The sequence below is a fragment of the Vombatus ursinus genome, unplaced genomic scaffold (assembly GCF_900497805.2).
Source record: "Vombatus ursinus unplaced genomic scaffold, bare-nosed wombat genome assembly UNPS02014779.1, whole genome shotgun sequence".
Classification (NCBI taxonomy): domain Eukaryota; kingdom Metazoa; phylum Chordata; class Mammalia; order Diprotodontia; family Vombatidae; genus Vombatus; species Vombatus ursinus.
The window spans coordinates 41,175,856-41,198,908 of NW_020954557.1; the positions used below are offsets into that span (position 1 = coordinate 41,175,856).

Here is a 23,053-nt window from a genome sequence, read left to right on the forward strand (position 1 = left end):
CAAAATCTCTGAGTATTGAAAAGAATCAGCTAGGCAACACTGTCAGTGCATTATTTCACTAACCCTAAGGCTTGGATAAACCTTTATCATCTTTGAATAATGGTGTATGCACTGCTTCTTTACTTAAGTGGAGAAGTTTTGTAATGATAATGACATTCCTTTCAGAATTCTGCTTATTTTGGGTAATACCCCAGGTCACCCTCCCCATCTGGATGAATTTAATGAAAATGTAAAAGTGATCTACCTTTCCCTTCAACACTACCTCATTATTACAACCTTTGTATCAGGGAGTGATTGCAGTTTCAAGGCCTATTATTTACTCACTACATTTATGCAGGCAATATTAGCTTTGGATGCAGATAAGGATTTGACATTGAGAGATTTCTGGAAGTCCTATAATATTTACCATGCAATCCAAAGTATTGCTAAGACATGGCAAGATATAACAGAAACATGTATGAAGAAAGTTTGGAGAAAAGTATGCCTGCAGTTCATTACTGATTTTCATGGATTTTACAAGGATGAATTAAAGAAGTGAGTAATAAGATTGTAAAATTAACACAAGATTTGGAGCTAGAAGTAGATGAGAATGATGTGGAAGAGTTGATGGAGTCTCATGGAGAATTATCAAATGAGGATCTGATTGAGCTGCTAGCTGCAAAGACTGCAGAAGAAAAGGTTCACAGTGAAACAGTTGGCAGAAGCATTTCATCATTTGAGTGAACTTTTTTCTTATATCAAAAAGATGAATCCAAATACTTTTTTTAGATTCATATTTTGGTAGCAGTGTGCCTTTAGAGCATAATGTTTCTGAAGTCTTTTTTAATTTAATTTTATTTTTTAAAAATTAATTTATTTTGATTTATCAACAATCACTTCCATAAGCTTTTGAGTTTTAAATTTTTCTCCTCCTCCCTCCCGAACACGGCATGCAATCTGATGTAGGCTATACATATGCATTCCTATTAAACATAGTTTCACATTAGTGATGTTGTAAGTAAGAATTGGAACCACTGGGAGGAACCACCAGAAAGAGGAAACAAAACACAACAGAAGAAAAAAAATAGCAGATAGTATGCTTCAATCTACATTCGAACTCCATAGTTGTTTCTTTGAATGTGGATAGCATTTTCCATCATGAGGCCTTTGGACAAATCCTTGCACTGGTGAGAAGGGCTAAGTCTGTCAATATTAGTCATCGCACAACGTGGCTGTTACTGTGTACAATGTTCTCCTGGTTCTGCTTACTTCACTCAGCATCAGACCATATAAGTCTTTCCAGGTTTTTCTGAAGTCTGCCTGTTCACCATTTCTTACAGCACAATAGTATTCTATTATGTTCATATACAACAACTTGTTCAGCCATTCCCCAATTGATGGGCATCCTCTCAATTTCCAATTCTTTGCCACCACAAAAAGAGCTGCTATAAATATTTTTGTACATGTGGGTCCTTTTCCTATTTGTGTGATCTCTTTGGGATACAGCCCTAGAAGTGCTATTGCTGGGTCAAAGGGTATGCACATTTTTATAGCCCTTTGGGCATAGTTCCAAATTGCTCTCCAGAATGGTTGGATTCTGATGTCTTTCATATTCTTATATGAATCTAATTTTTTAAAGTTCAGAGACTAGTTGGATAATATTGCTTGTTAGGTGCAGTGGATGGGGAAGGGGCAACATACTGCACACCTGTGTTAACTTTACTGTATGGTACTGTGATATCATTACCTTTGCCTTTCATTTCATAATTCTGTTTCTTATCATGGTACAGTATTTACTGTCTGCATTTTAGTACATTTTATGAGTTGCATAAAGGTATTATTTTGTGTATGCCTTTGTTATATAGGCTAAATGAAGTGGGTGGGTAAGAGCATATTTGCATTATACAAAAATTTACATAAAGTGAGAACTCTATAATTTTTTGCACCACATTGCACCGTCTCTTGAATGGATTGTTATATAGAATGGGTTCTTGTATAATGGAACTCCTAGATTATTGTTTTTTTTCTTTTTTGTTTTTGTCTTCTCTTCCCTACTTTCTTTATCTTCAAGGCTTTATAACTTTTCCTCTCCAAATTCCTGTACTTCTTTCTACTCCAGCAAAATCTCTTTCGCGGTTGAATTGCTCTGGATTTGTCTTTTACCCTAGTCTTTTCATTCATTTTCAGTTCTCCCAGATGAGACCTCAAGGACTAGTTCATATCTGTTATTTACATTGATACGAGGACTAAGGTCAAAATTATATGTTTTCTTCAGGCTGGATTGACTCGATAGCTGGCTACCTTTTTAGTCACTTTGCTTTACATTAGGAGGTAATCTAGGAGATCATTTAAATGTTCCCTCTAATTACTTTAATTTAGTATTCAAACTTCTTGTTTTCACACATTGTATAGCACTCCATTTGTTAATTGTGTGCAGTTGGAGCTACTATGTTGTCACTGTAACACTGGTAGTGATTTATTGATAATTTGATAATACTCATTCTAATGGTATTGAACGATGTAATTTTGGTAGCAGTGTGCCTTTACAGCATAATGTTTCTGAAGTCTTTCATATTTTTATATTGGTAAGAATATACAGCATGTTTAAAAAGTCTTAGTGCAAGTTTTAAACTCTAAGCCATTAAAGCTTAAAGCTGCATTAAGACTTTTGGGACATCTTGTGTAATGATAGGAATTTAGTTGTCAGTACTGTTGTCCTAGGTAATGAGGCTAAGTTTTCATGTCTTCGCACTAGAGTGCTAAAATTACAAAAGAGGTAAAACTTCAAACATTTTCCCCAGTAGGAATTTGTTGAATGTAGATGAATTCAAGTACTATGGTTGGGTTTGTTTTTGTTTTATCTTTGAGCTTGTATAGTCTTTAAATCATGTCTGTCTCTTCTAAAGGAATTTCTACTTCATCTGGAATTCTGAAATACTGTTACTGGTAGTAGTTTCCAGTATTGTGGGAACAAGAGGTGAAATAAGATTACAATATCCCATTTAGTCAGGATGATCTAAGTAAAATCTCTTAGAAATTCCTCAAAAATAACCAGTTACAAGTATATAAATTTTTTGGAATTTTGAGGAAAATTAAGATGTATTACTTTATTTTTGTTCCCTTTACACATTTAAAGTCATTTTTAGTTTAGGAATATTGAAATATAACTTGGTTTATTCATAAAATGATCATATTTTGTATATAAGTTTTTATTTAGATAATTGCAAATAGAATAACAGATTTTAGGAATGGACTGGATCTCAGGGGCCAGTGAGTCCCACTGCCTCATTTTATAAAAGAAATTTTGTAGTACAGAGGTAAAAATTTCAAAAGGAGGGCCAGGATGGCCAAAAGCTATAGAGAGGTCATGATAACAGTTGCCCATTTGTTTTCTGGCCCCTGCTATGTGGTACCACCCTTAGTAAGACAAGCGTAGAAAGTGGGGAGGGAATGGTTGTGGGAAAGGGGGGAACCAAACTCAGAAAGAACCTCAAATACTATTGTACTTAAGAAATTCCTGCTATGATGTTCTAAATGGCACCCACTGGCCTGAGGATTCTAATGGCATAAGGAAGTGTTTTCTGCTACAGAAGTTTGTGATCTAGGACACATATGAAATCAAAAAAATGTTTAAAACATTTAATGTTTTAAATTAATGTTAATTAAATGTTAAAACATTTCATTCCCTCACAAAAGTATATTGTGTGACCTAAGGCAGGATGAGTGGTCTCTCTAAGCACCAAATTAAGTATGTAACACTTAATGCAAAGTCTCCATCTCCTTTCACAGAACATCTCTCTTCACTCTTACAGAATTCATCAGTGGCACTTCCTCTTACCACCAAAACAAGATCTCCCTCCTTTTACTCCTTTTTCAGTCCTCTCCACTTTCTTAGCCACTCCCCTGCAGACTCTTTTCTTCCTTAGAGACCACAGGAGTCACCTTCTCATGCCAGGAATCACCTCAACTTGACCAGAGCACATCACGCACTCTCCTCTATCTTCCTGATTCCCTCCCTCCTTCCATCTGCTGTTTCATTTTATAATTTAGTCCCCCCAAAAAATATTGCTTCACCTGTAGATAATGTGCTGCTATGTTCAGTTCATCCCAAAATGCCCTAGGCCTGCCTCTCTGTCATCACCTCCACTTGACTACCTTCAGACCTGTCTCCTGAAAGAAGTCTCTTCCTTGGCTCTGCTGTCAGTTTTTGCTGACCTTGGTTGTTCTATCTGCATTCATTTATTCCTCTGGCATTTCTTATGTCTGGGATGTTCGAGAATCAAAAAGACTCAGCATGGATGGACAGCAGGTTTGACTATATGGGGTCAACAAAGGATAGAAGACAGCTTTGTTTGCCCCATCCTCGGTCTCCCCAACTACTGGCTCTTGATCACCTCAATTGTTCCAAAATGCAGATGTTTTCTCCTTGACCTAAACTTATATCCTTCCTTCTTCCTTCCAGCATTTGTATACATAGACTAAGTTTTTTCCAGGTTTCTTAAGAATATTTCACATGCTTTATTATCAAATGTCCATCTTTTTTCATTTATGGTTAAACTGAGAGTTGCAGGGTAGGTCACCTTGGGCTGCAAATTGAGCTCTATTTTTTCTTTGGAACACATTATTTCACTCCTTCCTGTGTTTTCTGATAGGTGCAGAATAGTTTTATTATTCAAATTTATTTTGTACTTGAAGCTCTTCCATCTGGTCACTGCAGAATGTATTATTTCTTAATGGAGTTGTTGAGTTTAATCACTGTATGTCTTAGAATTTGCGTCCTTAGGCTTTTAGGTTTTTTTGGTTTGTTTGTTTTTCCCAGAAGTGATATATTCTTTCAATTGGTATTTTGTTTTCTCTGTTCAGAAGTTCTTGGCAGTTTTCTTGCATCATTTCTTGCATTATAGTGTTCAAGTTTTTTGACTTGTCTTGTTCTTCTAGAAGACTTATAATTTTTAAGTTGTTTCTACACATTATGTCTTCCAGATCAATATGTATTACTTATAATACTGAGCATGTTTTCTTTTAATCTTATTGCTTTTTACTTTCTTTCAGATTGTCCTTTATTTCTGTGTATTCGCCTTCCCAATCAGTTGTCCTCTCTTTTGTTCATTTGGTGAGACTTACCACCTTCTGTTTCGCCAAATATTTCTGCTGTGCGGGTCGGACTTCTGCTCTCACAATTCTTATTTTTTCTTTTAAGTGACTCAGGAACAACATGTTATAATTCCATGTTCTCAAATTCTTAGGGTTCTTTGTCTCATCAGGTATAGAGTCGTTTTTCTTTGTTTTGCAGTACTTACATATAGGTTCCTGAACTCATTTACTGGATCCACAGCCATTTTTTTGGTCTGCTGTTAATGTCTTCTCTTTTGACTTATCTGCTTATGCTCAGTGTCTTTGAATTTTCTTTCTCCTGAGAACTTTGATATTTCAGTCTTTTTCCCCCATATTTTGCCCTATTGCTCACTTTCTGACTCCCTCCCTTTTGATGGTTGTTTACCTGAGCTTCTCAGTCTTCTTCCACACTGGGTAGTTCACAGTTTTGCCAGCTTAGGTCTGCCCCCAAGTAACTTTTGGGGTATCCAAACGGGCCCCGACTGGGTGCTAGACTCTTTTCCTTCAGGCTTAGTGGAGTGCCATATGACATACTTCCCTACCCCTACCCCCACCCCACACAGAATGTCCTGGCCTGTTACCTGTGTTCTCCCAAAGCCCAGTGGTACAGAGTACTGTCTCACTGCTGCTACTGCAGCCTGGCCAAATTTCTGCTGTTTGGAGTTTGGATCTCCATGGTACTGAGAGGAGGTGGCGGTTAGTATAGAGTTGTGTTCCTGAACATATATCCTGTTCCTTTCACTCTATTCCTCAATTCTCCTTCAGAGCTCTATTGTAGCCCAGGATGCTGCAGTGGCTCCAGCTTTCATAGCCTCAGCACGTTTTTTTAGCTTAGCATTTGGATTTTCACAGTATTGGAAAGGGGTAAAGAGGGTCTCTTGCAGGTGATTAGTGCAGACTTGATGTGAAGAGCATGATGGAGCAGTGGGGGGGGGTTGCTCTGTGAGCTGGAGTTAGGTGTTAATTCATGCAGCTTTTACCTTCTTTGGGTTCTTGGTGTCCTAGACCATAGGAACAGCTGAACTTTCTTCGTCTCTGGCAAATGATTTCTGTTTTGGAGAGGTTTGAGAAGTTGTGAGGTCCAGAGAAAATGTCTAGTTCTCCATCTTGTTGGTCATGTGGCCCAGAATCTCTGATCACTTGGAAACAATGGTTTAGAAAAGATTGAAAATTTGTACTAACTTACATTTATGTTGCAATGCAATTTGCATCCGCTGTTTATTTCATTTAGTCTTGTAATAGGACTGTGAGGTAGGTAATGCAAATATTAATACTTAAAATATGAGGAAAATGAGGATCAGGGAGTTTTGGAGACTTGCCCAAGGTCACTAAATTAGTTTGTGACTTATGTGCGAATCAAACCCAGGTTTGGTGGAGGCAAGACACACACCTGACTTCTAACTTCACCTCTATTCTTACCACTACACTACCCATCCCTTACTTACTGCCATCAAAGCTCTCTCATTATTCTGAATTCTTTTCTTCTAGTGATGAATCTAATTTTATGCTACTTTCTTTTTACTCAGTATGCATTAATCCTATGGTATTAGTTAGGATTAAAAGAGAATTCCATCCCTCCCTTTTCTTAAACAATGAAGTGAATGCTGGTATGAGGGAAAAGCCTTCTCAGATTATGACTACACTGAGACACAGGGAGAGTGGTAGGAACACTATGTATACTGATCACAAGTAATGATCCTTTGACTGGAAGCACCTATAGTCATTTCCATTCTCAAACCAAAGCATGGCCAGAAATATTTTGCCAGGCTCAAACTACTTCAGGTTTTGTCCATAGGTTGCTGTCATCACACTATGTTGTTGGGTTTTTTTTTCTTTAAATATAATAAAATGAAAGCTAGAGCTTTCATTCCCATATCTTTTAATTGATGATGTTGTTCCTTACTTCAGCCATCCCCATACATCTTGGCCTCCCTGAAATGCCTTTTCTTTTCTCCTCCATGTTTTCAATTCCAGTCCATTCATAAAGACATAATCAAAGTCTATTTCTTCCAAGAAGCCTTTCCTGACTAATAGTCTCAATCCTGATGTGGAAGGAATGTGGAACTTGGAACCACAAGACCTTAATTCTAGTGTTGCTTTCACCATTTAACTAACTATGTGACTTTGTAAAAATCACTTAACCTTTATCAGTATCACTTTCCTTATCTATGTAATATTACAAAACTACCATTTGCAGTGTGATTGTGAAGAACAAATGATATAAATATGTAGCCCCTGAGGGCACATCTTCCTTAATATGTAACTCCCAGAAATCAAATTCATGAGTCAGCAGCCATTCAAAATCATAGCTCACCAGCCCCCCATCAACATGTTTCTTTTACTAGAGGAAATATTGGGTCAAAGGAAAAAGCATCAGCAAATAGCAGAGCAGAATAAATTGCTCAAAAGAGCCCTCATGTGCACAGCAAGTATCCAACTGGTTACTGTGTACCACCCATTGGAGGGGAGACACTGAGGGATTTCATGTGACCAAGTCATATGTAAAAAGAATCTTTGAGGCCAGGGGACACACTCATACATGGGACAACTCACATGTCTAATGCTGCTGTCACCCGTGCCCTCTGAGGGTGTCAGTAGGCAGGCTGCTTTCTCTGCTAAGCTAGAGTCCTCTGTTGTTCTAATCTCTGTGCTACTCAGCTGTTATATTGATTAATAAATATTTATTAACCTATTATGTTCCAGACACCTGTGCTAAGAGCTGGGGATACAGAAAGAGGCAAATAACTCTTTCTGCCCTCAAGGAGCTTACAATGTAATGGGGGAGACATCATACAATCAAATATATACAAAGCAAGCAATATACAGAATAAATATGAAATAATTAACAGAGAGAAAGCGCTGAAATTAAAGAGGGGATAGAAAAGGCTTCTTCTAGAAGGTAGGATTTTAGCTGGGAGTTAAAGGAAACCAGAGAGGTCAGTAGTTAGATCAAAGGAGGGAAAGTATAGCAGGTATGGAGGTCAGCCAGGGAAAATGCTAGCTCGGAGATGGAGTGTCTTGTTTGTGGAATAGCCAAGAGGCTAGTGTCCCTGGACTGAAGCGTAAGTGTTGGGGAGTGAGGTATAAGAAGACTGGAAAGTTAGGACTAGGTTATGAAGGTCTTTGAATGCCGAACAGAGCATTTTATATTTGCTCCTGGAGGCAGGAGGAAGCCATTGGAGTTTATTGAGTAGGGTCAGGGTGACAGATCAGACATGCATTTTAGGAAAATCACTTTAGTGGTTGAATAGAGAATGGACTGGGGAGAGACTTGAGGCAATCAGAACCTCCAGCAGGATATTGCAATAACTCAGGTGTGAGGTGATGAGGGTCTGTACCAGAGTAGTGGTAGTGTCAGAGGAGAGAAGGGGACTTGAGAGATGTTGGAAAGATGAAAGTGATAGCCCTTGGGTGAGAGATAATGAGGAATCCAGGACAACTCCTAGGTTGTGAGCCTGAAAGATTGGGAGGATGGTATTGTCCTCTACAATAATAGGGAAGATGGGGTGGGGGAAAATAGTTTAGGAGGGAAGATAATGAATAGTGTTTTGGACAGATTGAGTTTAAGATGTCTACTGGACATCCAGTTCAAGATGTCTGAAAGGCAGATGGAGATGGGGAAATTTGAAGTAAGCTTAGAGATTGGGGCAGTAAAGGTAGATTTGAGAGTCATCAGTATGGAGATGGTAATTAAATCCAAGGGAGCTGATGAGATCATCTAGTGAAGTAGCATAGAGGGAGAAGAGAAGAGAACCCGGGACCCAACCCTGAGACACATCTATGATGAGGGATGAAGGTCCAGCAAAGGAGATGGAGAAGGAATGGTGAGATGGTAGGAGAAAAACCAGGAGAGTGATGTTCTTAAAACTTAGAGAGACGAGAATATTAAGGAGGAGAGAGTGATCACCAGTGTCAAAGCCTGCAGAGCGAGTGAAGATTGAGAAAAGACCAATAGATTTGGCAACTGTGATCATCAGTAGCTTTGGAGAGAGTAGTTTCAGCAGAATGATAAGGTCAGAAGCCAGATTGTAAGAGGTTAAGAGGAGAGAAAGTGGAGACATTTATTGTAGACAGCCTTTTTGAGGAGTTCAGTTACAAAAGGCAGAAGAAATATAGGATTAATAGTTAGCAGGAATGGATTTTTCTACTTAGCAGTCATTTGCTTGTTGGCTGCTATGCAGCTTCTTTGGGTCCTCTGCTAGTCTCTAATGACACCTAATGAATTGTACCTCTTCTGGCCTTTCCTTATGCAGAGAACGGGCTAAACTCAGTTGTCAGTAGAGGCTGTTACCACAAACACAGACGGCGTAAGCCCTTAGTCTTAAATGATTAGTTTTTTCAACTACTTTTCTGCAGCTATCGCCCTGAATCACATAATCTTACCATTGGCCATTGCCCACCCCTCTTCACATGGGCCTCACAAAATCCTCACCTGCTTCAAGACACAGCTCATACACTAACTTCTTAATGATTCTTTTCCTGATCCCTATCTCCTGCTTACTAGTGCCCTCCCGGTACATACATGCATGTATCGTGTTCCCCAATAGAATGTGAGTACTTTATGAACAGAGATTGTTTTAATTATTTATGTGTTTATATCCCCAGTGCCTAGCACATAGTAGACACATAATAAATACTTATTGATTGATAATTTGACTTATGTTCTGAAATTTTTGCTAACTCCTGTCATATCCTTTGGTTACTAGTCTGGGTCTACTTCAGATCATCCTGTTAACTCAGCAAAACTGCAATGGAACTGGATGGAGTAGGAGTTGAGAAATTCTTTTCAACACACCCTCCCCTATAGTAAATGATAGGATGAAATAGTAAATAAAAGGTTTTTACTGTAACAGAAAGTCACATGTAGCTAGAGGAATTCAGGAATAAATACAGGGCTAAGGTTTATATGTAAATCAACTGAGGAGAAAAACTGAAAAGGTCCAGGTAGAGCTAGTAGAACCAGCAATCTTTGCCACTATTTTCTACCAATGAACAAAATCACTATGCTTGCTATTACTTGTTTTATATCTGTAAAGCTATATTAGTCTGAGCCGCACAATTTAGTAATTGATTATACTTATTCTTCATTGCTGTTTTATATCAGTCAGTCAGGAGGCATTTATTAAGTGCAAACTTGCTATGTTCCAGGCTCTAAGCTAAGTACTGGACATACAAAGGAGGCAAAAATAGCCCCTGACCTCAAGTAGGCCACCTTCTAAATGGGGGAGATAACTTGCAATTATATATTTTATTTATTTTTGGTGAGCCAGTTAGGGTTAAGTGACATGCCCAGGGTCACACAGCTAGTGTTAAGTGACTGAGGCCAGATTTGAACTCGGGTCCTCCTGACTCCAGGGCCAGTGCTCTGTCCATTGCATCACCTAGCTGCTACTTGATAATATGCAATTATGTATATAAGATACAGTATAAATGGAAGGCAATCTCTGAGGAAATGCAGTAGCAGTGGGGTGGGAGTGGGCAGGGGCAGGAAACAGCCTTTAGTAGAAGGAAGGTTTGAACTGAGTCATGAAGGAAGCCAGGAGGCAGAGGTGAGTTGAGAGCCTTCCAGGCATGGAGGCTGGAGATATAAGTGATCCTGTCTGAAGAACAGCAAATTGGCCAGTATCATTGGACGGTAGAGTATGTGGAAGGGCATAAGTCTAAAAAGACTGAAAGGGTAAGAATAGGTCAGGTAATGAAGGATTCTAAGTGCCAAAGAATATTTCATATTTGATTCTGGAGGCAATATAGAGAGCCACTGGAGTTTGAGTAGAAGGTTAACATTGTCAGACTCGTGCTTTAACAAAAATCACTTGAACTCTCCCAGCCTTAGTTTCCTCAGTAGAGGAGTGGGGAAAAGATTTGGTCCAAAAAGGCTAACCAGAAACGATTGCAGTAGTCTAGGTTTGAGGTGATGGAACCCATCACCAGAGTGATGACTATGTGACTGAAGAGAAGTAGATATATATGAGGTATGTTGTGAGGATAGAAATGACAGGACTTAACAACATTGGATATATGGGATTGACTACAAGTGAGGAATCAAGTGTGATACTAAGGTTATGAGCCAGTATATCTGGGAGAAAGGTGGAATGATGGTGTCCCTAAGGAAACTGCAAACTTTAATCATGTTAACTTTGAGATAATTAGAGAACATCCCATTCTTAATGCCCCAAAGGAAGTTGGTGACATGCAATTGGAGTCCCACACGAAAGATTAGGCCTGTATATATTATATCTGGAAATCATAAAGAGGCAATAATTGAACCAGTGAAAATTGACGAAAACACCAAGTAACATAGTATAGAGGGAGAATAGAAGGAAGCATAGAACAGAGCCTTGGAAGACACCACCATTAACGAGCAAGACATGGATGAAGATCTAGCAAAGGAGCAATTAGACAGGTAGGAGAAGAACAGCGGGCAGTAGTATAAAAAAAATCTACATGATGACAATTATCATTTTACTAGATGTATAGTTACATGCGAGGTGATCAAAATTAGTAATGTCATGTAGTATTTTAAATTTTGCAAAACACTTTCTTTACACGTAACAGTTTTATGAAGCTGTGAGTGTATTATTATTCCTGTTTTACAGAAAAAGAAAGTTAAGGCTGGGAGAAATCAAGTGACTTGAACAAAAACTCATAAATAGTGGTTTAAGCTGGAACTTAAACCAGCTCTTATGATTCTGCAGTCACCATTTTCTCTAGTAGAGCACATTGCAAACTGTCAAAAAAAACCCATTAGTGTTAAAAGATGATTTTGTAGTGAGGCTTCATTAAAACCACTCCCCATTGCTTTCTAGATCTCATTCACAAAAGATATAACTCTCAGACTCTCCTCACCCCTTCATTTGTTACAGAATTATTCTGGCTGTTTGTGACTTAATTTTCAGCAAAATCCTCTTACTGAATACCCCACTCCATTATCCGGACTATGACTATTAAAGTTGTAATGATCTCCTCTTGAATCATATCTGTCCTCTTTTTTTCTTTTTTTTTTTAGTTTATAAGTTTCAGCATCCCTGTAAGTTTGATGAGTCACAGGTATAGTTATCCTATTTTGAATTTAATAGTTTAGAAGTAAATTTGATTTCTAAACCTCAATCTTACATTCTCAATGAATGTCTCCTACTCCCTGGAAAATCAGAAAAAACAATTAAAATGTCATTATTATATTCATTTTTTAGGTTTGTTTTTTAGACATTTTAACACATCAAATATATCCCATCCAATACACAGAGCTCACATGATACATTCCCCAAAAACATTCAAGCAAAAATGCCTTTTAAAAATCATTAAGATTAATATCGTTCATTTGTTGCTTTTGTGCTTTACTATTATTAGTTAAGAGAAAGGAAATATGCTTTAACTTGAATTATTTGTTACCAGGATGTAACATTGTAGGATAGGCCTGATTGAGGTCAATTTGGTGCTTCAGATGTGTATGAGAACAAAATAAGATACTCTTAGACCACCTGATTAAAGCTCATTAGCATAAGGCTTTCCTCATTGGTGGAGATTTCAAAGCCTGCATAAGGGACAGAATAGAAAAGAAAGCTTTTTCTGACTTCCAGCAGACTTTTGTCAGATCCCTGAAAGGAGAGACGTTTTGGGAGGAATCTAATACATAGGAGATGCCGGCACCTTAATCATCATGTCACTGTTATCCCATTACTGCAGTAGAGAATTTTCTCTTGAGTGAGATATAAGACACTCTGTTGGTTGAACTGAGTTATCTTGCTCCCAGTGGGAAACCCAGACCAGAAACCAAGCTCTAGAGGACATGCCTGGAACCTTCACTCTGTGAAAAGATTCCTAATTAGCTGCCTTGATCACCTGCTACATCTCGGATTGGTTCCAGCCACACTTAACTCTTCCCAGCTATCACATAAATCGCCATGGCATATGTACCTGCTTCTCCCTTCTCTCTCTTAACCTGCCCCTTTCCAGTTCTGAAATCATAAATCAAATCTGTCACTATTCCTCACAAGAGTACGTGAACTTACTTTCTATTGGATAGACTATAACTCTCCAAACCAAATTAACATTCCTGGTCAACACTCTTGTGTTATCTCTCCCTATTAGAATGTAAGGTTCTTGAGGCCAAAGATTGTATTAGCCTTTGTAAATTGTATCACTAAGGTTTAATACAGTGTTTGGCAAATAGTAAGCTCTTACTAAATACTTTTTCATCCTTTCATTCATTCCTGATGAATATAACAGTGTCAAGGAAAACAACTACAAAAGACTTGAGAACTCTGAACAATTTAGTGACCATTAGTGACTTCAGAAGACTTTGACAGGAAAGGGTCCAGAATGAGACATATGTTTTCAGTTCTAGTCATTTTGTTGATTTGTTTTGCTTGACTACACTTACTTGTTACAAGGGAGCGCTTCTGGTAGGGGAGGGGGCAGGAAAGTTGGTAGATAGTAATAATGATGCAGAAAAGAAAGGAGTGTTGGTAAAACATTAAAAAAGAGAGGAGAAGCAAATTTAGGAGACATAGACAAGCAGGACAATTTTGTTGCTACTGTGTTAAACATACTGTAATGTATTCTTTTAAAAAATCAGCTATACACCAGAAGTTCACATTTTTTATATACAACCATCTTTTCAATATTATTTACATGTTGAAGTGTTTGTTTTTGTTGATGTCAAGTTTTATAAAGATTTTTTTAATAAAATAAATTTATATCATAATGGATGTAAGTTTGTTGCAGTTAGAAAACTTTTCATTCGTTGTATTTGTATCTATCCATTAGGTACTTAATAAATACTTGTTGATGGATTGATCTAAGGAACCTGTCTGCAAATGAGGCTGCTGAATTTTTCAGTTAAAAAAAAGGGTAGCATATTGCTATAGATTATTGGGTCCTAGTTTGTTTGATAATCAAATTAGGGTGTTTAATGGTCTTCTAGAAAAGTTCAGAGCAGAGATGACTGTTAGAGGCTCAGATATTTCCATAGCTCTTTCTTCCACTCCAGCCATTCTTTTTTTCCTTGTTAAATATGCACAAGCAAAAGAACCCAATCAAAAGCAGATGTTGTAGAGGGATTCTACTTATGTCCCAACCAACTGGTACTTTACAGTGCTGTATACCTCTTTTCTTCAGATAATAGTTTATATGAGAGCTTTCAAATTATTAGGGGGAGGAGCAGCTAGGTGGTGCAGTAGATAGAGCACCAGGCCTGGAGTCAGGAGGACCTGAGTTCAAATGTTCTCAGACCAGACACTTGACACTCACTAGCTGTGTGACCCTGGGCAAGTCACTTAACTCTAATTGCCTTGCCAAAAAAAAAAATTATTAGGGTAAAAAAAATGCAAGCTGATAAGAATAGGAAGAATGAATCATATATTTTCAGGTAAGATTTTTGCCACAAATGCTAAGTGTTAAAATGTTGTTAGACAATAAATAGACCTAGTTCCCTAGTTACAGGTATCTTTCTTATGTCAGTAATGTGTAGTTGTCTATCTTTACAACGTGGAAATGTAATAAAGGGTTAAAATACTACCAAAATACTTTTATAAAGACAATTTTATGTTTTATAGCACGTTTTAAGGTAATCTAAATGATGAGAAATGTATCACATATCAGAAAATGAAATTTGGTTTTGAATTAAGTAACTAATTTTTCACTGCAAAAATTATAAATGTACTGTAAAAGTTTTTAAACATATCTTATCCTTTTAATACAGGCAGCTCAAGGACCTGTGGAATATGAGTGATGACAAACCCTTTCTATGCACTGCCCCTGGATGTGGCCAGGTAACGTGATCACTTTGTCCATTTGTGTATATGCAAGTTGTTTGGGGGTTGAGTAAACATTTAAGAATAGGACTATCGCCCAGAAAATTTCTGGGAAGTATTTATTATTTTCATTTAACATGTAGAATATTCTAGTTTGTGTTGAACATAGTCTAGAGGTATCTACCATGTATGGGAGGAAATGTTTCAAATATTGTAATATACATATTGGCTAAAGCTACTATGGCAGGTTGATAGGAAGACATGCACAAGGAAGAGAAGAGAGAGTGCAGGGAGTGCCCATAGCTATAAAATTAGTTTCATTGAAGCATATCATGATGTTGGGGTAATAAAATAAGTATAATTTTTAAATCTCAGATGATGAAATTTAGATTAAAAGTATATGGTCTTACAGAAAAATGCTGATTTGTTTTGTACTATTGTAGAATTAGTTGGTAATTAACTCATATCCTTAACTTACTTGTATTCTCCAAGTCTGCTTTATTATAAAGCAAGAAAGCATATTTGGTTGAAAAGTTTCAGAAATTTTCAATTTTTCAAACAAAACTTTTAAACTATTATCCTGTTAATCTAATTATTATTGAATTCATAATGTGAAATATTATAGGAACAGTAAGTTAAAATGAATGTCCAGTGCTCATGTGTGTGATGTCTGTGTGTATGTATAGATAAGTACATATGTCTGAATTTGTGTATATACATACCAATACACATATATACACACACGTGTGTGTGTTTTATAACCTTAGTAAGCATTTATGTGCCTTAATCCCTGGCATTTCAATATTATTTAACCTGCCTTTTCAAAAGAGACTTCCCTGGTATGATAAGTAGGCATAGATTATTGCTATATTTCCCCTAACAACCACTTACAAAATTAAGCTTTTCTGTGATTACCATATCTGAAGTAATACAAAGAGGAAATGTCAGGTTTCTCCCTTTTTTCCTTTTAATGAAAATGGGTATTTTGACTTAGTGCTAGAGGTCAGGCCTCAGAGTCAGAAATATCAGAGGTTCAATCCCAATCCCATCTCACTGTGACCCTCAGCAAATTATTTGACCTTTTAATGCCTCAAGCAAATTGGGTCTGTCGTATTCCTCTATCCCTTTCTCTGTCCTTCTCCTCCCCCCCCCAAAAAAAAGGCTGGGCTAGGGAAATAGAATAATGAAGTGATTTTTCCCTCTAGGAGGTTTTCTTTTTTTCTTCCATTTTCCTTTAAGTAATTTCCCCCCCCTTAAAGCAGGGTATATAACATATTAGCACTTTGTAATTTAATACTTCATTATATTCTGAGAGAATAGAAAGAAATTTCCCAAATCCTATGAGATTCTACAAGCCAATAGAAAATTATGTTAATGTAAATTTCTTACATAAACTTATGCTACATAAAGTAATTATATAGTGTTTTATCTATTGTCATTAACCTCTGGGTACTCCTTGCAGTATCAGTAATGAAATGCTCGCTCTATTCTTAGTATTGTACAGAGAAGACTTTTTGTTAAATTTTCTGGCAACGTAGAAGCCATACCCTGGAAAGGTGTGCTCATGTGTATCATCTTCTAAGTTACTGTTACTAATTACCGTTCTTCAGCAGAATGTAAGCTCTTTGAAGTCAGGGACAGTTTTGGTTTTGGTTGTTATATTCTCAATACCTGGACAGTGCCTACTCTTAGAAGGCATTTTATAAATGTTTGTTGACTTGAGTATTTGTCATCCTTCAGTAGAGCCTAGAAGAGTGTAAGTGTTTCATTGGACTTTTTCTCCCAAGTGGTCATAGCACCTCAATAGAATCCTCCTCCAAATCTTTTGATTCTGTGAAATAATAAATAGATTGGATTTATGAAAGGCATTCTATTGGAGTCTCCACAAAGTCCTACTCTGTTAGCTTCATTATGATACAGAGAGGACTTGGGGTTCTTGTATGGTATGTCAGAAGAGTGTAACTTCTCTGTTGGGTTTATTGAACAGGAAAGGCCTTAACTACAGCCTCAGCAAGAGACCATTTGATCTCTGCAGACTAATTTTGAAGAGTATAGAGAAATTTATTGCTTGCAGGCTATCCACTTAGTGATGAATACTTTGTTTATTGTAACCCATGAAACCAGAAAAAAATGTGAAATGCCTCCCTTTGGCCCCCTTAAGCTTCTGCATTTGTGGTGTAATAGTGATAGAAATAGGGGCATATGGTCCTAAGAGTCACAGAAATTTTTTGACAACTATAAACCTTACCTTATCTGTTAATACACTACCTATGACATCCTAGTCTATTGAACAACATAAAACAAACTGTGAGAGGTATGGAATTATCAGTTTTGTCATTCTCATGTATGCTATACCCTCCTTGTCTCCTCTGACATTGCCACCACCTGGTATGGACCTTCATCACCTCCTTCCTGGACTATTGCAATAGACTACTGGTTGGTCTCTCTGCCTTGTGTCTTTCCCACTGCAATCCATCTTCTACTCAGATGTCAAATTGAGCTTCTTAAATCACCGGTCTGACCATGTCATTTTCACCCTCTCCTTTCTTCACCCTCCATCTCCCCATAGTTTTTAATAAATTCTACTGGCTCCCTTCTCAGTCACCTCCAAGATCAAATATAAAATCCTTTTTGGTGTTCAAAGAGCTTATTAACGACATCCCTTCTGCTTTTTCAGTCTTGTTATACCTTATTCACCCTCACATTATCTGTGATCTAGAGACACTGGCCTCTTTACTGTTTCTCTACACACTCTTTTTTCCTGACTGGGCATTTTTACTGGCTGATTGATATGCCTGGAATTCTCTCCATCCTTGTTTAAGACTCCTGGTAAAATCATACCTTTCTAATAGAAACCTTTGCTGATTTCCCTTTAATGCTAGTCCCTTCCTACTTTTGATTATCTCTAGTTTATCCTGTGGTTATTTTCATACTATCTCCTCCTTGAAACAGAGCTTCTTGAGAGGACTGTCTTTTGTCCTTTTTATTCCTAGAACTTAGCACAGTACCTGGCACATAATAGGTACTTAACAAATTCTTGTTGACTTAGTGGTTAGATAACAAAAGAAAGTTGCTACTAAATGGAAGGAACCTCTTAAGCCTTTCTTGGAGAGATTAATAAAGACGTTAGGGAAATTGGTTTTTATCATCCATTTGAAGGCAATAAGAATAGGCTGTTTGGTGATCTCATAAATTGTAGTGCTCAAGACAAGCGTTTGCCAAAAGACCACCATGAAAATAGTGGCTTATGCAGCTACTGTAGAAGATGAAATTGAAATATTCTTTGAAGAACTTGATGAGACCCTCCTTAGTAAAGCAGCGTAAACTTTGATATTTAGTGACTTAAATGCAAAAATTAAAGATGTCAGGATGGTAAGGAATGTTGGAAAATATGGTTCAAGTTATTAAAGCTTAAAATTGTACTAAGACTGCTGAGAAACCCTATATTTCATGGTTGTCTAGATATGTGTTATATATGATAAGAATCCAATAGTATGACTAAAAATTAAATTGCTTCTATGTTAACAAACAGGAACCAGTTAGATCAAACCATTCCTGAATCAGTGTCTGTATACAGTCAGACTGTTGTCTTGTTTAGCACCAAGATCAAAATTAGTACAAATCTGGAAGAATAAAAATGAGGAAAGTATCTAATGTCCAATAAAATAACTCCCATATAACTTATTTACACAGGTTATTGATGCCAAAAATGAGAAATGGATGGAGGAAAGTATATCAACACAATTATAAAAATTTCATTCAGAAATAATAACCAGTATAAATTAACTGCTGCAACAAGAAGACCAAAGAGCCAACACTTGACTGACTTGTCAAACAGAGAGATATGGCAGCTAAGGGCAATATTAATTTAGAATAGGAAGTTGTCTGTGAAATCTCATGAAGAACAATGAGAATCATGGAGAGAAAATGAGTTTAAAGAAAGTTGGGAAAGAGAGACAACAAAGAAAAATCATTCTCAGGACATATAAAGACAAAACTTGAAGGAAGAAAAACAGACAAAAGATGGAGATCTATAAACAGAAGAGATGTTTGTTTTTAAACAACAAACTTTTCTTTTTTTTTTTTTAAACCATCAAGAAGAGTAGAGCACCCTTCAATTGGTATTCAGTGGTATGTACCATAGTTCTGGATGTGCTCATAGAGGAAGTGAATGTAAGAAAATTAAATAGAGAAAGTAGCCAGATTAGAAAAAGCATAAAGGTCTGTTCTAGAAGTAGCACAGTTTTCATAGCATCTAAAGGGGGTGATAATAGCAAAGATGTAGAAAAAATATTAAGCCTTATTTATTACCTCTCAAAACAGGGAACCAAAAGAACCTTAATAATTACCTACTTATCCCATTTTTCCTATCTGTATAAAATTTTAATGAGAATAATTACACATGCTTTAAGAACATTCTCGGAAGTGTTAGTGGAAGACTGGCAGGCTTTTGGACGTTGTATTTCACAATAGATAAAATTTTTACCATCACTCAACTAAAGATATAGTGAGTACAAGATCACACTGCCCTTACTTTCTGACTTATAAATTTGTTTGATTAGGTAAAGCAAAACATTACTTTTAAGACTTTCTAATAAGGTGTCTTCCCTGCATATATAAACATATGATATTCCTTAAAAGAGGAAACAGAGGTAACTTGATTGATTACCCTGTGATCATTTATATCATGAGCTGTCTTTCTCATGAATGAAAGCAAGCACAGGGGTCAAGTTAAAGAGGAATCTCTGTAGATAGGTCCAAAAGCTGTTGTTTATATGGATGACATTGTGTTGAATGTATTAATTCCCAGAATATCACAGAGCTTCCTGAGACCGGTAATCATGCAACAGAGTTTGACCAACTATCCATGAAGGGAAAAAAAACCCAGTAGATGAACAGTGCCCATTGTCTGGATTATGGCAGGCATTTGGATGGACAACCTATAGTGTTCTTTGAGCAATATATTAAGCTTGTACAAGTCCTACAAATGTATAGTTTGATTTGTTCCCATAATTTAACAGGAAGAAGAAAGTGGACTAGATTTTTGGAAAATTACAAAGTTCTTCAAGCTTCTCTCTGAAGCAAAGGTCTATCTTTGTAATTCTGAGCTGGTGTGGACGTATAGCTGTGAGTCATGAAGATGTGAATTTGAGGATCACCCAGAGGGCAGTGGGCAGGTACATGGTGGGAATGAGCAGGTTGCAGCATAGTACAAAAAGGAAATTATGAAGTAGTGTAAAGGATATAATCAAAGAAATGTGTGATTGAAAAATGAGATTGGCTTTGTTGCATGGTGAGAGAGATATTACAGCTGGATAGCTTGTATCTTACTGATAGTCTCACATTGTCAGGTGAACTTCTACACTTCTAGGGTACATTGGCTTGTACCCCCTGTGGCTCTGGAGAACAGTTATACAAAATCAGAAGAAATTAATGGGTTGCATCTGCATCATTGGAGAGAATATCTACTTTGATGAGGTCATAGGTCCACTAGAGTATTGAGTGCTTATCACAAGAGAAATAAAATGTCTGGCCAATATTTACATATATATTTTAATCTGTTTTCATAATATGGTCATAATGCAGAATTAGAGAATCTTCATTTTGAATGTAGGTAGACTAAATTCATTTGCCATTTGTTACCTAAGTGAATTTTACAGGTATAAAAAAACTATCCTACAGAATAGTTTCTTGGTTATGTTGTGGTATGTTCCATTTGAAGTCTCAGTACATAAATGGACTGCTTTTAAATTAGCTATGTTTTATGTGAGCAGGTGGTTATAGAATCATTTTTGTAAATTTTGTTAAATTTATTCAGGATGTGGGATGTGACCAAAATGTAACTTTTAAAAATAAGAATTTAAAATTCAAATGAGTATTGCCCCCAGTAGAACTTTGGGAAGCTATATATTTATGTCATCAATGCTATAACCTACAAACCTACAATCAAATTTTGAAATTGTTTTCAGAGCAGCAACATACCATTTTGGATGGCCTCAGAGGTGGCAGTTTAGTTTTTCTTCTTTTGAGGATTTTTTAAAAAAAATTTTCAAATAGTCAAAAGTTGCCTGATTTCAGGACTGAATGATCTGATTGAAAAGTGAAATGCAACTATAAAATAATTAGGTTTGTTTATCTTCTATGGCTTATAATCTGATTATAATTCTAGTTGTTTTTCTTGGAAACGATTCCAAAGTATTTTTAAGTAATAAAAACATCTATAGTTTCATAAAGTGACCACTTCAGAAGACAGCACTCATTTGGAAGCATTAATTCAGGTCGTGTTCTCTTTTTTCTCTTTTATCATGACTTTTTCATTTTTTTAATTAATTCATTTTTAGTTTTCAACAATCACTTCTATACACTTTTGAGTTTTAAATTTTTCTCCCCCTTCCTTTCTGCCTCCTTCCCCAAGACAGTGTGCAATCTGATATAGGCTCTACTATTAAACATATTTTCACATTAGTCATGTTGTAAGGAAGAATTAGAACCAATAGGAGGAACCACTCTCTTTTTTCTTAAAAAAAAATATTTATATATGTATATTATATATATACACACACATATATAAGTAACTTTATTGTCATACTTCCTACATGTACTAGCTACAATAAACTCTAACTAATGTCAGCACTAACCAATTAATATTAAATCTTGTAAAGTATTAACAGTTTGCTCATTAAATAGGCTTGAAAGGTATCAACAATACTCTTGAATTTAAATAATGCTAATTTAGCAATATTGCTGCAAATTTTTTATAGCCTGTTAAGGTTGACATTCTGACATTAGATAACTTCAATATATGTCTTTTACTTGGGTTAACATTAACTTTAAATTTTATACCTATACATTACTAAACATGTGAATCAGAAAACCTTATTCTATTGTAGTTCTAAAATGCTGACTGTCATCTACTACTACTTTTTAAAAATATGCAACAAAACCTATGTTGCTATTTGGGTATTTCATGGATTGTGAAAAATGACCGTTAATTTATTGAAATTCATTTTGAAGTAATATCCTAAATAATTCAATAACAATATCAGATGTTAAATTATAGAAGAATTTATTTGGTATTAGAACTTGGTTTCAGTGACATTCATTTTAAATGGAGTTTACATTAAAAAACAATGCTTATATTGACAATATGTTTGCCTATATAGGATATTTAAATATTGATAAAACTATTTCCTTAATATTTAATTTAAAATTTTAGTGTTCTAGTGTATAAGTTCATGCTTTTCTATTTTTTGTTGTGGTTTTAAATAGTATAAAATAAGGCCCTTTCACATAATACCTGCTAAGTTTTTTTTTTTCAACAGGCATAGCATTTGAGAATGGTGCTGTAAAGTTGTCAGTGGTGAGTTTAAAAGAAAAACATCTGTCAAACAGAATGCTTTGGTATTTGCCAGATGACAATCAGTAACTTCCTTTAGTTATATAGACTATAATCAACCTAAGTAATTTTAGGAGCCTTTGAAATGTTATATTGACGTATTGGAGACCTGGCATTATAATCAGTATGCTTTAATTTACCTATATAATAAGGCTGATAATCAATGAATCACAGATTTGTGGATGGATAGATTTTTTGGATGGCTTTCTGTTTGAGTTCTGTAAGATTCTGGAACCACAGAACTGCCTCCAGATGTCATAGAGTTTAGAAAAATCATCCAGTTATATAGAGCATGAAGAAGTCATTTGGTTTATCTGCCTGCTTCTTGGCAGGTCACTCTTAACTACAAAAACAATTATTTTTCTTAACTTTTAAAGAACTCCAGAGATAGATCCCCTCAACATTCCCTAATTACCATTTTTGAGGCTTAATGAGATCTTATACTCAAGAAATATTTTTGTGGTGAAGCAAATATTCTTGCTCTCATGAAAGTTCATATTAATGTTCTTTGTTTTAAAGAATGAATTCATTATTCTTGGCTGGCTTTGCAGTGAATAATAATTTTGATTATGATTTTGCAAAACTTTGTTTTTAGTGTAAACAGATCAGCAATATCATTTAGGTAGCCTCATTGTCCATTTGCTTGGTATTAGTAATCTAAATTACTGAAAAGCAGAAATTCTAGTCTCATTTTAATATTATCTTTGGATCTTCATCATGGGATTTACCTTATAATCACATTCTTTCAGTACTTTATTATATTAAAAAAATATACTTTGATTAGATCCTAGACCAATTAGCCTTGTCTCAA

General features: G+C 36.1%; 1 protein-coding gene across 3 annotated transcripts in view; it reads left to right on the plus strand.

Moving 5' to 3' along the window:
• The window catches only part of ATF2 (activating transcription factor 2), a 116,827-nt gene that overhangs the window by 26,887 nt on the left and 66,887 nt on the right, over window positions 1–23,053 (plus strand). For all 3 annotated transcript variants that reach the window (XR_003569435.1, XM_027866013.1, XM_027866012.1), the window contains exon 4: window positions 14,795–14,864. Coding sequence is in view for 2 of the 3 variants with exons in the window: in XM_027866013.1 (XP_027721814.1) it covers window positions 14,795–14,864 (70 nt within the window). In the remaining variant the exon portion in view is untranslated. The remainder of the gene's footprint in view (window positions 1–14,794; window positions 14,865–23,053) is intronic.